The 14,525-nt window shown below is 39.9% G+C and overlaps 3 protein-coding genes across 3 annotated transcripts; 1 reads left to right on the forward strand and 2 right to left on the reverse strand.

Annotated features, from left to right (window-relative positions):
• Positions 1-81: 81 nt before the first annotated feature.
• LOC134209723 (uncharacterized) lies at positions 82-2,301 on the reverse strand. The gene is made up of 3 exons (XM_062685738.1): positions 1,497-2,301; positions 1,261-1,406; positions 82-789 (listed from the first exon to the last, which is right to left on the reverse strand). The coding sequence occupies exons 1-3, from the start codon at positions 2,299-2,301 to the stop codon at positions 82-84; spliced, it is 1,659 nt and encodes a 552-aa protein (XP_062541722.1).
• Positions 2,302-5,186: 2,885 nt separating this feature from the next.
• Positions 5,187-7,254, reverse strand: LOC134209724 (transmembrane protein 138). The gene is made up of 5 exons (XM_062685739.1): positions 7,215-7,254; positions 6,681-6,771; positions 6,189-6,261; positions 5,872-6,046; positions 5,187-5,803 (listed from the first exon to the last, which is right to left on the reverse strand). Exons 1-5 carry the CDS (start codon positions 7,252-7,254, stop codon positions 5,697-5,699), a joined length of 486 nt encoding a protein of 161 aa, XP_062541723.1. The 3' UTR covers positions 5,187-5,696.
• A 34-nt stretch (positions 7,255-7,288) lies between these two features.
• On the forward strand, positions 7,289-14,261 carry LOC134212232 (large ribosomal subunit protein eL24). The gene is made up of 4 exons (XM_062689892.1): positions 7,289-7,423; positions 7,516-7,591; positions 8,086-8,333; positions 14,034-14,261. Exons 1-4 carry the CDS (start codon positions 7,419-7,421, stop codon positions 14,164-14,166), a joined length of 462 nt encoding a protein of 153 aa, XP_062545876.1. The 5' UTR covers positions 7,289-7,418; the 3' UTR covers positions 14,167-14,261.
• The last annotated feature ends 264 nt before the right edge of the window (positions 14,262-14,525 follow it).

Here is a 14,525-nt window from a genome sequence, read left to right on the forward strand (position 1 = left end):
TTCGTGTTTAAAAATTAAAAAAAAAAGTTTTTTGCTGTATTTATTGTGAATCATTCAAGAATATTACATCAATCGAACTTATTATTTGTACAGTAGCTGAACTCTACGATCTACTCGGCGAGCAAAACGATCAATTATTTCATCGAAGAAATTACTATCCAGTTTCAACTGATGAAGTAGGGCATTTTCGACCGACATTAACATCAGCCATTTGAGTCGCTCCTCTGCCATTGTCGACCGCAGATACGTTTTGATTCTTCTTAGAATTGAGAAACTCCTTTCGACCGATGCTGTTGTCGAGGGAAGCGTTAGTATTAGCCTAGCTAATCGATGTGTCTCGGAGAAAATGTCTTCTAGGTTGTTTGTAACCAACACGTTCATGATTTCAGCCACTTTCCTCCCAGCAAACTCATCTTTAGTGTAGAACACTTTAAGTTCATTTGTCAGCTTCACTTTGTCAAAGTTGGAGAAACGTGAGCAAACATCATCAACAAGTTCCTTTGGAAATTTATCGCAATACGCTTTGAACTTCGTAGAATCGAGTAGGCTTAAATAGCTCTGTTTATTAAGATCAGCAAAGCGTTCGTCCAATTCAGAGATAATACGATCGATAATCGAGATGTACGTTTTGAAATATTGTTTGAACTGCTTTCCGTCACTATTGCCACCAGTCATGGTTACGGTCTCTTCCCAAATTACTTTAAATTTCGCTTCATTTCGTAATTTGTGTATGTTGGTTCGAGCATTTCGCACACTTCTACCACATTCAACGTAGTCCAATTCTTTCAACTGCAGTATTTGATATAGAACGTCCGTGAAAGAAAAAACAGAGGCAAATAATTTCAAGTAGAAGATGGTATCAAACTCGATCAGGAAGCTATGGAGCCCTCTTGCTAAAGTCCGTGTTTCACCGTCCCACTGAATATCTCCCATGCATATTTCACCCAAGCAAGTGGTAATGTCAGCATGATGTGTTTCAACTATGTTGATCATTCTTGAAGTATATGCCCATTTTACTTTGCAAACATTAGGAATTTTCTGTTGCATATAATTTTTCAACTCAGCATCTCTTTTTGGACTTTGCGTGAAAAAGGAAGCGAGAGCAGAAAGTGTTAAAAAAAAACTTTTTAGTGTCTCTTTGATTAGTGCAAGCGTGTAACAAAACAAGATTAAGAACATGGGCTTTGCAATGAATGTAATCAGCGTTTGGATACGACTTTTTACTATTGCCTGCGTTCCTCCGCTCGCACCTGACATTACACGTGCTCCATCATACGTCTGTGCCACAAGTTTCGTGGCAGGCACCTGAATTTTTTTCAGCAAGGCAACTATTTCATCTGCGAGTGCCACAGCCGATTTGTTACTGCTCACATCATCCAAGCTCACAAATCTTTCTACGGTTGTACCTAGAAGAATTCGATTGAATTTTTATCAATATTACAAAACTATAAACATGTAATTCAACGGAGAGTCATTGTTACCGGAAGGCTACTTACCATTTTTTAAACAGTACCGTAATGTGGTAGCAAGTTGTGATTTCCTGGAAATATCTGTTGTTTCATCCACCATTACTGCAACGAATTCAGCTTCATCAACTTCACGCGAAATTTGCTCAATCAACGATCCAATCACTTCAATGAGTTCGTTTTGAATGGTTGCAGACATTCCCGAAAACACTTGACTATTAGTAGTGAACTCCAAGAATGATGAATCTCTTGTAGCAATGAATTCACATAGGTCTTTGTAGTTTCCTCTATTCACAGAGTTTTCGGTTTCGTTATGGCCACGGAAGCTCAGACCATGTGATCCGAGATAGCAGATGAGATCAATCAAAGTTTTCATACCATCTCTATTTTTTTTCACCTGCAAATTATGGTTTCTCCTCGAAACTTCCCGCGCGTGATCCATTGCTTCATCAATGCGGATTTTTCCAAAGGTCCTGTGTGCCATGGCATTGGCAATATGCTCCTTGCTTGCCGAATGAATCTTAATGGCAGCTGACAAGTGATTTAAATCACTGAAGCCTTCCTTAATCCACACGCATTTGTCCTCCGGATTTTGGAACAATAAACACGGCCAACAGAACCGCTTATTTCGCACCTTCGAACCGCTCAACCATTTGGTATCGTATGCTGATACGTTGAAGTTACGAGTAATAACTTTCCCACCTCTGGAGAACTGCGATTTCAAGTTCTCAAGCTTAGGCTGTGGCACAGGTGTGCTTGAAATAAGCAGTTTTTCTTGAAATGATCGTCTAGCAAATGGGTTGAGAAGAATATCATCCACGGTATCGTTTTCCATTTTCTTTTAGTGTTCAATTACCACGAAAGACCGCACAACCGCGACGTACCGAAAATACAGAATGAAACTATTAATTCATTCAACAATGTAAGCGAGAAAAACAACGTGTTTAATCGGTGAAAGAAGCATGGGGTGACATCATTTCGTCGCATATGATGCCGATTCGTTTCGTTTCCGTCCCGTATTAACGTCGTGCATTGAGAGAAGTGCACCAATTTTTACTAACACACCGACAATAAAGCTGAATGCTTTTCAATACATTCAGACGTGGGCTTCGTGTACATATACGGCGTTCTTGTGTACTTCCAGCAGTGAACCAAGCTAAGCCAAATTCGCTCATTGCGATGACGCATCGTTTGAGCACATTGCAGTGTGTGGTGTGCGTGGTGCGTCGCATTGGGCGTCAAAGAGTGAGGTAATGGATCATTATTTTGTTCACCGATGATGTTACACAAGTGAGGTAGCGACCAGGCGACCAAATGAAATTGATTTTCTTGCAATAATAACTTGGTAATTTTATTCATTATTGACGTGGGACTACGTCTGTGTTTTATATATTCAGAAACACTTTGTGATTTTTTTCTATGAAGAAATGTTAACTGTGTAGTGCACGTAGTGCACCAGAGGGCGAGACGCCACTGGGGAACCTATAAGTGAAAGGATAATCGTTGAGAACTTCTACAGTCAACTCAATGCCGTCGTAGATAGAATTCCGGGTGATATCAAGATCGAGCACTTCGCATGATCTGCCTAGGATCCGACGTATAACACGCGTCAATACCGAAGCTCCATCACTGCTAGAGATTCAAACAGCCATCCAAAGCATGAAATTGAATAAAGCCCCAGGAGTCGACCGCATATCAGCCGAGATGCTCAAAGCTGACCCCATGACATCCGCTAAACTACTGCATCGTTTGTTTCGTAATATCTGGGACACTGCCACTTTCCCGGTCGACTGGATGCAAGGTATCTTAGTGAAGGTGCCCAAAAAGGGTGACCTGACTGTATGCGATAACTGGCGAGGCATTATGTTGCTATGTACCGTTCTCAAAGTTCTATGCCAAATTATTCTAGCCCGGATTCAGGAGATGGTCGATGCGACTCTCCGGCGGAAGATCCTGTGTGGACGAGTGGACCATATTGTCACGCTCCGCATCATTCTGGAGCAGGTCAACGAATTCCACTTGGTATTCATTGACTACGTATTCATTAACGAATTTACTTGGTATTCATTGACTACGAAAAAGCTTTCGACCGTCTCAATCACGAGAATATGTGGGGCGCCCTGAGACGCAAGGGAGTTCCTGAGAAAATCATCGGCCTCATCGAGGCACAGTACAAGGCCTTCTCGTGTAGAGTGCTGCACAATGGGGTCTTGTCCGACCCTATCCGGGTCGAAGCTGATGTGGGGCAAGGATGTATTCTATCACCGTTACTGTTCCTCATCGTAATCGACGAGATTCTGGTAGATGCGATTGAGCGTGAATCAAACCGCGGGCTGTTATGGCAGCCTATAACCATGGAGCACCTAAACGACTTCGAATCGGCTGATGACGTTGCACTCCTCGCGCAATGGCACTCTGATATGCAGAGTAATCTCAACGACCTTGCCGAGCGCTCCTCTTCGGTAGGTTAAGTCATCAACGTCAACAAAACCAAATCGTTGGATGACTCCTTCCAGTTTCACAGTAGCCGGCCAACCAGTGGAGAATCTTGAAAGCTTCCAATATCTTGGTAGCCACATGGCGTCAGACGGCGGTACCAAGATCGACATAAGCGCACGGATCAAGAAAGCAAGGGCTGCCTTTGCGAGTTTAAGAAATATCTGGAAAAACAGGCAGATAAGTGAACGCACCAAAATACGAATTTTCAACTCTAACGTGAAATCTGAGCTGTTATACGCTAGCGAAACATGGTGTGTATCAGTGGAGAACACTCAACGGCTGCAGGTGTTCATTAACAGATGCCTGCGGTATATAATTCGGGCCTGGTGGCCTCACAACTGGATCTCAAAGAACGAGCTCCATCGTCGTTGTCACCAGAGGCCGATAGCAACAGAAATTCGGGATCGGAAGTGGGACTGGGTCGGCCACACACTACGTAGGGGCGGAAACGAAATCTGTAAACAAGCATTAGACGGACCCAGCGGGACATCGCAGCAGAGGCTTATGGCGGCGAAGCCTCAATATCGAAATAAAAGAAGTCGACCGAAATCTAACCTGCCAACAGGTTAAAGCGATAGCCGGGCAACGCTCAGGATGAAGATCTTTCAAGTCGGCCCTTTGCACCACCGGAGGTGTACAGGATTCATAAGTAAAGTAAAAAAAACTAAATTTTACAATTCTGGTCACTCATGACCAGTAGCCTTGCGATCAAAGGCGAAGGATTGCCAATCCGAAGATAGCGAGTTTGATTCCCGATTCAGTGCAGGATGTTTTCGGATGGAAAACATTCTCGACTCCCTGGGCTATTGTATTCACTATGCCTACCCGCCACAGATACATACTCATGCAATAGCGGGCATAGAAAAGATTCTAATTAATAACTGTGGAAATGCTAATAGTTGAAAAGCAGGCAAAGTTCTAGTTAGAATGTAGAGTCATTGAAGGAGAAGAAGGAAACTACTGTACCAAGACATTCTTTTTTGAGTTTATTTCAAGTTAGTTCATCGATAAAAGTTAATAAAAATTTCATATTAGAAATTTTCAATTGTAATTTTTATTGGGAACGATAACCCGTTAGTTTACACTTGACTTATTATCGGGTCAAGGAAGCAAAATTTGTTCGAGGAATGAAATAGTATCTAGTCAGTTTACCGAATACACGCATGAGAACTACGAAGGAATTTCACAAATTACAATAGAATTCAACTAATGTTGATACGACAAATTTTTATACGTTCTGCGGTTAGTCTTAAAATCACTTGGAAAAATACTGTTTGTGATTGAAAATAATTCATTGTAAGCATAATGTTTGCAACATCTGAATAATGTATTTATCATGATATGTGATGTAACATATTTTGCTGTACCACTAATAGGACAAGATTATTTAAATCCATCACACCTGCTAAATAAACATGTGACCATCAATTCGATAGTTGGAGACATCAATATTTCATGGGAAACTACAAACTATCTAAGACATGTTTTCATTTTTTTAGCGCAATACAGGCGCGGTAAGCACCAAGTTTAAGCATTACTGGGAGTATTATGTGATTTATATTTTTGTAATACTGCCAGACTGCCATGTAAAGTTCTTTCTTGAATCCCATGAACTTAACAAGTTTGCAGAAACATAAACTTTGGTCCAACCCAAGGAGGTTCTATGGACCGCTCGGAATAGAAGTGTTAACTCAAATCTCCAAGTGCAATTTAAAATTTACATTCAATCAATTATTTTATGGCCAGCTGTGAAGTGATCCAGTCCAAGTTCTCGAAGAACCGTGGGTCGCTCATTTTTAGGGCAGACCTCTTGTACAAGTAGTAGTAAAGAGGGGAAACTGAAATACAATTGCAGACTCATATTAGGACAGGAAGTACACTCCAACTCACCTCGCGGCCGACTTACACAATCTTTGTATGATGAACAGAGCAGTCAGTGCTTTGGGCCATTGGAAGAGATACGGAGACTTGTTGTGGTCAACGACTTGCCAGATATGCAACGTAATGCAAAGTAAAAAGTACGTCATTGCCACCAATAGTGGGACACGAAACTTTTCGTATAGGAGGTGTGCCATGCCAGCCTGGAAAGGGAAATAGGGTTTATATTGAATTTAGATTTATGTGGAACCGAAACAAGGTTCTTCAGTGTTTCTGGACATCGGATTTTTTTTCCTAAATTTACAGAAACGTATGAAATCTTGGAAAAGAAATATGAGATCTTACCTGATATACATAAGTTGAGTACAGACTAAAGATGATAGCCGTAAACGATAGAATCAAGCAGACATCCTGAGCCCTGCAAAACAGAAATTGTCAGACGTCACAAAAGACTCCGTCTTGAAAAATCGATAAACCGCCTACAAAAATAGAAAGATGATGGAAACTTTGTCACCACGAGCTAAATACGAAAAACTATTTATTCCCAAATCTACACACAAGAACACCAGTTGGAAAAACAACAGAGAAGCGAATCGCTTCAGAGATAGTTTGAACATTTTTCTTCCTTTAAAAAAAAAACTTATAATCGATGACTTCCTGGCGTCTGCACTGCACCGCACACAAAACTCACAGTACATAGAATGGCCAGAATGCAAATGAAAACGCATCAGATACGAACGAGATTCAAAACAAAACCAAACTGCATCAACACTGCTAGAGTGAGACAAACAACTACTGTATATGGTAGAAAGTGATAGATACAACAAACTGCATTACCGACTAATGATAAACAGACCACATCCGGGGAGATAGTTAATTCGTGCTGCGTAGGTTAACCTTTTTGTTAATATTGACGGCGTAGCACCAACTTAGGGCCGATGCCCACGTAGCGTTTTTTCAAGCAGCGTGCACGCCGCGCCCACGCAAGGTACCCAGCAATGTATAGTCGTGCACACGTTTACGTGTGAATTACTCCATTTGATGCTTGGTACCTTGCGTGAACGCGGCGTGCACGCAGCGTAAAAAACCGCTACGTGGACATCGGCCCTTAGAATTCGGAAGTCGGGACTTCCGAACCAAACTTTCTTCCGAAGTTTTATCTGTCAAAATAATTGATGCGTTGTTTTGCACATCTTATGGCAAATCCAGCGCACTATTTCCGAAGTTGGGAAAGTTGCCTGTATCTGGAGAAAAATCCAACTTCGGTATAAAACGCGTTCTAACTTTATTCCGGATAGACAATATTTAAGCCAAAGAATCGAGTTACAATTTTTGACGGGAAAGATTAAATTTGTAATTCTCGATAATCACAATATTTTTTCCTTAAAACAACCTCAAATCGGTAAACCATGATTATCGAATTTTGTTTTCGTCCCACCTGACAGCTGTCACTGTTTTCGGTTGGCAATACCGATCGCTGGACGTGACGTCACCGCACTGACGGCTGAGCTCTTTTCTGTCCCACGTTTCGGGCTTCAAGTTTACTGTTTGTAGAGCGAGCAAAAATTCGCCAAAATGAAGTGAGTTTTCCAGTTATTTCTGACCGGATTTGAACGCAAACGATATGTGGACCACGGAATCGTCAAATGTTAATATGAATCTTCCATTCCAGGATTGGGCTTTGCGCATTCAGCGGTTTCAAAATTTACCCCGCTAGTGGTAAAACATTAGTCAAAGCCGATGGCAAGGTAGGTTTCAAAACATTGGTATTTTGAGCTAATTTTTCGGAGAAATTGCAGAAAATCAACACCCAGCAATGAGTTTGAATCGATATTTGGACTAATAGCACCAAATTTTCAAAATAATTTTAAAAAAATTGAATTTTTGCTTGTTTGTTGATATACTCTAACCTAGTGACAGCTGGTTTGATGCAGGGCTAGTAGCGTGCTGTTAGAACTTAGTTTGTGAATATGAAACATTCAAAATTAATCAATACTGTAGTGAAATTGAATAACAGAAAGTGGTTCTACATATCTTGTGCTAACCGAATTCCAGTAAATATAACGACTCATTCAAACAAAAAGAATAAATTGCATATCCTGTTGTGGTATTTGTGAGTGTATTTTTTAAATTTATATTACAATACATTTAACTAAATATTCAGCCCAATGTTCCGACACAAACAAGTCATGTTTGAATACACAAACTTTACTGAACAAATATATTTTCCGTTCTTTTGTAGACCTTCACCTTCATCAACAAGAAATGCGAGCGTTCCTTCCTGATGAAGCGCAACCCGCGCAAAGTCAAATGGACCGTGCTGTACCGCAGGAAGCACAAGAAGGGCATGGTTGAGGAAGCCGCCAAGAAGCGCACTCGCCGTACCATGAAGTTCCAGCGCGCCATCGTTGGTGCATCCATCACCGATATCATGGCCAAGCGTAACATGAAGCCAGAGGTTCGCAAGGCTCAGCGTGATCAGGCCATCAAGTAAGTAGCCTTCCCGTTTTGTTGATGTATTTAGATCTTGGATTAGGTTTTTTTTTCTTTACTAGCAGACCCGACGAACTTCGTTTCGCCTAAAATTGATTTGTTCTCGAGTTATGCAGAAATTTCTGATTCATTTGTATGGGAGCCCCCCTTTCCAGAAAGGAGAGGGGTTTCAAACCACCATAGAAACATATATTTTTTTCCAATACCTCCACATGCCAGATTTGATTCCATTTGCTTGATTAATCCTCGAGTTATGAAGAAATTGATGTTTCATTTGTATGGGAGCCCCCCTTTTCAAAGGAGGAGGGGTCTCGGATCATCTTAAGAACCTTCCCCGGCCCCAGAAACCTCTGCATACAAATTTTAGACAGACAGAAATTAATTTTTTTGTGTATAGAAGAAGAAGATATAGATACATAGTTCCAATCTTCTCTTAGTTAAGTGTCATAATATCAATGTTGTCGTAGCTGAACGGTCTGATGCCATTGCGTGTACCCAACGTCGCCTTCCACGAAGTCGCCGGCTTCTATCCGGTTCTCTTGAATATTTTTTCCTCAGACATTCACATCCAGGGAATCAATATTCGGGCAACGCCTAATAATATACTCTTTGTCATCAACAGAGTTTGTTACTGACAAACACACCTAGCTACAAACCTTTATCCGAACCTGAACACAATATGACAAGAATCATTTGCCTTGCATGCTCTTATATTTCCGAAAATACGATGCTAATTTTATAATCTTTGTTCGATTCTCAAATATTTCCATAAAAGCAGAAACTATGATAGCATAAAACCGAAATTTGCTCTAGAAATAATGCAAAATAACGGGTTGAAAAGTTAGCAACAAGATTGTCTTCTTTTTTGTTGCTGACAAAATTTTTCGGATCTTTGTCATTATTATCTCCGACAAAAACAAAGCTTTGTCGTTGGTTCGCTTTTGTCGCTTGTTTCGCACGCGCATTCCAGAAAAATTGATTCCCTGTTCACATCCATTGAAGTCTGCCATATTTTATACGATTCACATTATTTTCTTTGTAAACTTGATAGGGGTGATCGGGGCAATATGGGCCACCTAAGGAAATCGTCCCGAAAAGCGCTGAAAAGCTCAAAAAAGCATCGTTCAAATGTAGTTGACTTATACTAGAGAATGTTACCTTTCATATTTCGTGGATGAATGACGAAAAATGCGTTTGGAAATTGTTGGAATGCACTTTTGAAAATGTATTGATTTCAATGTGTGTTCCCGACTATACGGGGCAATATGAGCCACCATTTGGGGCAGTATGGGCCACCCTTCCAAAACCTTTATTTAGGCGAAAAAAGTATCGTAATATAGAAGAATATGATATTCCTACAACAGTTGTGAGTATTCCATATCAAATAAAATGAAAAATATGCACAACAGCGGACTGAACTGATTTGCCACTCTTCACCGTTTGAACAGCCACATTTCAATTGGTCAATGGTCATTTTTTCTGTTTCTATCGCAGTAATGCGCTGTTGTAATTTTTTCGTAATGAATCTTACATATATGATAATATTCTTGTATTTGAATACTGAAATTTGAACTTATTCGCATTTTAAAGCCAGATATCTTGTTCTATGCAGGTATGCCCATATTGCCCCATAGAGACTGGTTCTGGGAAAAAAAAATTTTATGATAAATTCAGATTTGTATCAATATAAACATGTGTGCACAATATTTAATTTTAATATATCTTTTGATTGTGGTGTATTTTTGACCTGTATTTTAATCAGTTTTGTGTCAAAACCTTATTTATAAACTTGAAATCTTATAATAATTTTGCCTATGCAGTGAAAATTTTCATTTTCTAGTATATTTTCATGTTTGAATTGAATTTTAATGCGGTTTTCACGTTGATGCACATGTGGAGCATCCTCTTAAAGATCATATAACTTTTACATGATAAAACTTGTCAATAAGCTCAAAATGAGGGTGGCTCATATTGCCCCGTATGTTCATATTGCCCCTACTGCCCCTATCAGCCACTAACATCCGACTCCTGGCAGCATTTTTCTCGTCCGTCACTCGCTGGCACTCCGCATCAAACCAAATTACTTTGTTGGCGTTGCTATGCAGTATCTAACACTTCCTGCGCCATTGTATTTTGTTTTACCAAGAATTTTTTATTTGAAAGGCTCAATCATGCTTAGCACTTTGCGGAGACCAGTATTTGTTGTTTCACAATATCATAATTACATTTCATTAAAATACTGTTTTACAACTAGCAAAAAAAAAACAAATTCAATCATGATAAAACTTCATTTGATTTAACGGTACACACAGCTAAGGCTATTCTTTGCTTGTCCTCTTCTATCAGCAGCCGTCGATCGTTCTCGTCTCCTAGCCAGTCATACGTAGCGATCCGGTAAACATGCTTTCCATGTGGTCTATCTGATACTGTGATCATGCTGTTGTCGTCTTAATTCGAGGAGGAGCGGGTTACATTTTGTCTTTTATTTGTTTCACTGACAGCAACAGCACCAGAGTCCCGGTCAGAATCGAGCGAGCGTTGCCTTTTTGCTTCTTTTTTGTTTTTTCTCTGCTGCATGGTCGCTTTAGCGTCGTTGTTTACTATTATCTCTTCCACCGCTTCAGTTGTAACGACTTCGGAAACTAAATCAACTTCGACTGTGCCATTGTAGTCACAGTTTCATGGCTATTCTCCCACAATCAGTTGCGTCCATTGGCTTCTCGTTCAGCTTTTGGCAGTGCTGTTCAGCAAACCCTTCAACTGCCAAGCGTTGGAAACTGAAACGCATCGTTCTTTTACTTGAATTCGTAACGCTGGATAATCACGCCCGAATTTTTATAACTACAAAGTAGTGATCCGAGTCAATTTTCGGGCCTCTGAAGAACTTTACACTCTAAATAATCATCACGTCATATTCACGTGAAAAATCACGTAACTGATTTGTCTTGAACAAACGACTATTGTTACGTGACGTTAGTAATGTTCACCTGAAATTCACGTAACTTTTACTAAAAATCTTGGTGAATATGTTTGTATGTATTCGTAAACAATTTAAGTGAGATTGTATTAGTGTGGTTGCAGCTTCGGCATTTGCGGCAGACCAGCATTGTAAACAATCTTCACGTTAGATTTACCTGAAAATAAATATGGTTCTCATCCATATCCATTAAGATTCGTAGAAGAGTGATATGGAAGAAGATAAAGCTACATGAAACCTATAAAGCTACAGTTTTTCGTTAGCGTTAGTATTAAACTTCTATTCCAGATTTCAATTTAGAAAGGGTGAATTACTTTTTGATTGATTTAACAGCGAAATTAGCAGCATTTTTACGAGAAAGAATCTAGTTCCAGCATTTCTTAACAAATCTGATAAATTTCATTTGACATTCGTCAGTAACTTTGATTTGTTCTTCAAAAGTGTTTTTGCGTTAACTCCGAAGCGCAATGGCCGATTGACAGCATTTTCTGTCTAATGATAAAACATCATTCTGCATCAAATGCATTTAAACGCATCAAGCGCCACAACGCGAAGAGGTCTCCCATTTACGGCTGCTGGCAGTCACTAACTTATTTTGCATTAAAAACAATTTTGCAATATATTTCGAACCATGTAGTGGTTACCTGATGTCATGTAGCTTTCACTAAAAGTTCCCTTAACCAGTACGTAGAAATCACGTTCACCTGATGAAACATGTAACTATTTTCAAACGTCACGTCATTAGTACTGGAAAATCCACTCAGATTCACCTGATAAATCACGTAACTCGACGAAGCTAAATTTTGTTCAGGTTACATGCGATTCAGGTCACTCTTACGTGAAAAATATGGTGGATTAGAACCACATTTGTTTTCAGGTAAATATGACGTGAAGATTTTTCAGAGTGTACTGCATGAAGGCACAAATGCGCGAGACTCTTCATGACTTTACGATAGTTTACATACATTCCTGCTCCAATCAGCTGTTGAATCACGTAAAATTTCGTAACGAGTGCTCTTTAATGTCATTCCTACTAATTTTCAACTAGAAATATAATGTGAAAATATTTGTTACAAAGAATTTTCCCAAAAAATAACAATACTTCTCAATATAGGATCTGAAACGAATATAACCACAATCTTCAATGTTTGGCTCCGGCACAATAGAAAAGTTTGGCTTCAGTTTGACAACCAAATCCATTCTATTCGCACCACCCAGGTTCAAACAACCTTAATTTTGATTTGTTTTAGATTTAGTATCTTTCATTCCACCCGTTGTTGTCAAAAACAAAGAAAGGAAACTACCGTCGTTTGGGTGGCAATGGGGTCAAATGGGGGTGAGAATGGGTCACTGTTTCAACCACTTAGAATACTTGTAGATTGGATTGAATGCATCTGAGGGCAAGAAGACTAAAATATAAGAGACCTTTTTGAACGATTTTGCTCTACGACCTACAGACTGCCGGTGAAAGCGAAATACTTTTCTACACGAGATCAACCGGAAACTACTAAAATCCGAGTTCGGCCATCCAACTCAAAATTGGCTTCCCCTACCAACGGTCCAAATTAAGTGAATTTCACATTCCTGCCAAGGTAGCTTACGAAGCGTGAATCAAAGAAACGGCGTTGCACGGATTCGATTTTATCGACACAGTTTTAGGCCGTCTGTGTAAGACAATCGAGGGCTCTTGATAACCAGATGTACATCAATGAAAAAGATCAAGAAGATCAGTGGTCCTAGAGAGATGCCTTGTGGTTCATCGGATGATGCATGAAAACTTTGAGATGTGCATACCCCAATAGCTACAGTCAGATGACGGTCTGAGAGATATAAAAACCCGTGCAGGAGTCAGACCGTTGGTGGAAGTCGAGCGACTGGCGATGAATCTGTGCGGATCGTTACTAAGAAGTTGCTTACAGTCCGAAAGCAATAATCCCATAATGACGAGCTCAAACAGCTTTGAAACATCACACAATGACGTGATCCCTAGATAATTGTTCACATCGCGTTTTTTTCCTTTTTGTGGACTGAGAACATTAGTGCAAACTTTAACTTCCAACACGAGGGAAAGATTCCGTTGATGATTGAAAGTCTGAACAAAAGAAGTACATAGTGGAACGAGTAAGCCCAGATTTTTTGCGAGGATCGATGACGTACTGCCAGAAGGATTTTGGTTTAGATTTAAATTTTTGTTCAAGCTCTCGTTGGTACCGTATAAAGACAGGCTCATGGGTACTCATGACTAAGCCTCACATTATGGTTTCTCAGAGGTAACGTTTGATGTTTAAAGAAAATTCTGAAAGCTGCTCCTTTAATTTTCGTCGACATCGGGTACCATGGAGGGTGCAACCCTTTTTGTGATCTCTTTGGTACATGCCGGTCAATATAACGTAAGCCAAGATGTTAGAGAGTGTACGAGAGTGTTAGAGCGTTGTTGGAATTCAGAACGGTTAACCAGTTAATGCTAGTAAGCACGTCCGCGATACTGCAGTGATCTGCTTCTAAAAAATTGTAGGAAACGGAAGAGGGATTTGCGTTGTTAACAGGTATATGAAGGTTTTTGAAAGTTACTATCGGCGGTGATGAGAGGTGCTTTATCTTGGGTGGATACAAAGCATAGCTAAAACAATGCTCCACAAATCATTATTATATTACATTTTCTTTACATTCATCAAAATGTAAATTTTTTAATCCATATCTGTTGCATCTTCTAATTCCAGGGTTGCCAAGGAAGCCAAGAAGGCTAAGCAGGCCGAAAAGAAGGTGACCAAGGCACCGACCTCAAAGCAGCAGAAGACTAAGGCCGCCAAGGTGTCACAGAAGGCCGCCCCACGTGTCGGAGGAAAGCGATAAGCTCTCAAAGTTTTCCTGAAAACTGTGCGCGTGTGAATGCTTGCTTAAGTCGTATTAATACCAGAGAATAAATCACAGGTTTTGTGATAACCAAATTCACGCGAATTCTCATTACCGAAAGTATCCTGAGGAAACGTCCAAGAAGATCTTTTAAAATGCTATACATATTTTGTTATATTTATCTTTCTTCTTTTCTCGTACAAGTGTTTTGTTATATCCATTTCCCCTAAGTCTGTTCTTCTATATCGCTACGTCGAGATGGCACATTTTGCAGTTCTTTTAAGCTTTTTCTCAATTGCTGTTGTACACGATATCAAGTTTTTAGTTTTATTATTTATTAACCCTTTATAAAGCAGTGG

The sequence above is a fragment of the Armigeres subalbatus genome, chromosome 2, assembly GCF_024139115.2.
Source record: "Armigeres subalbatus isolate Guangzhou_Male chromosome 2, GZ_Asu_2, whole genome shotgun sequence".
NCBI lineage: Eukaryota > Metazoa > Arthropoda > Insecta > Diptera > Culicidae > Armigeres > Armigeres subalbatus.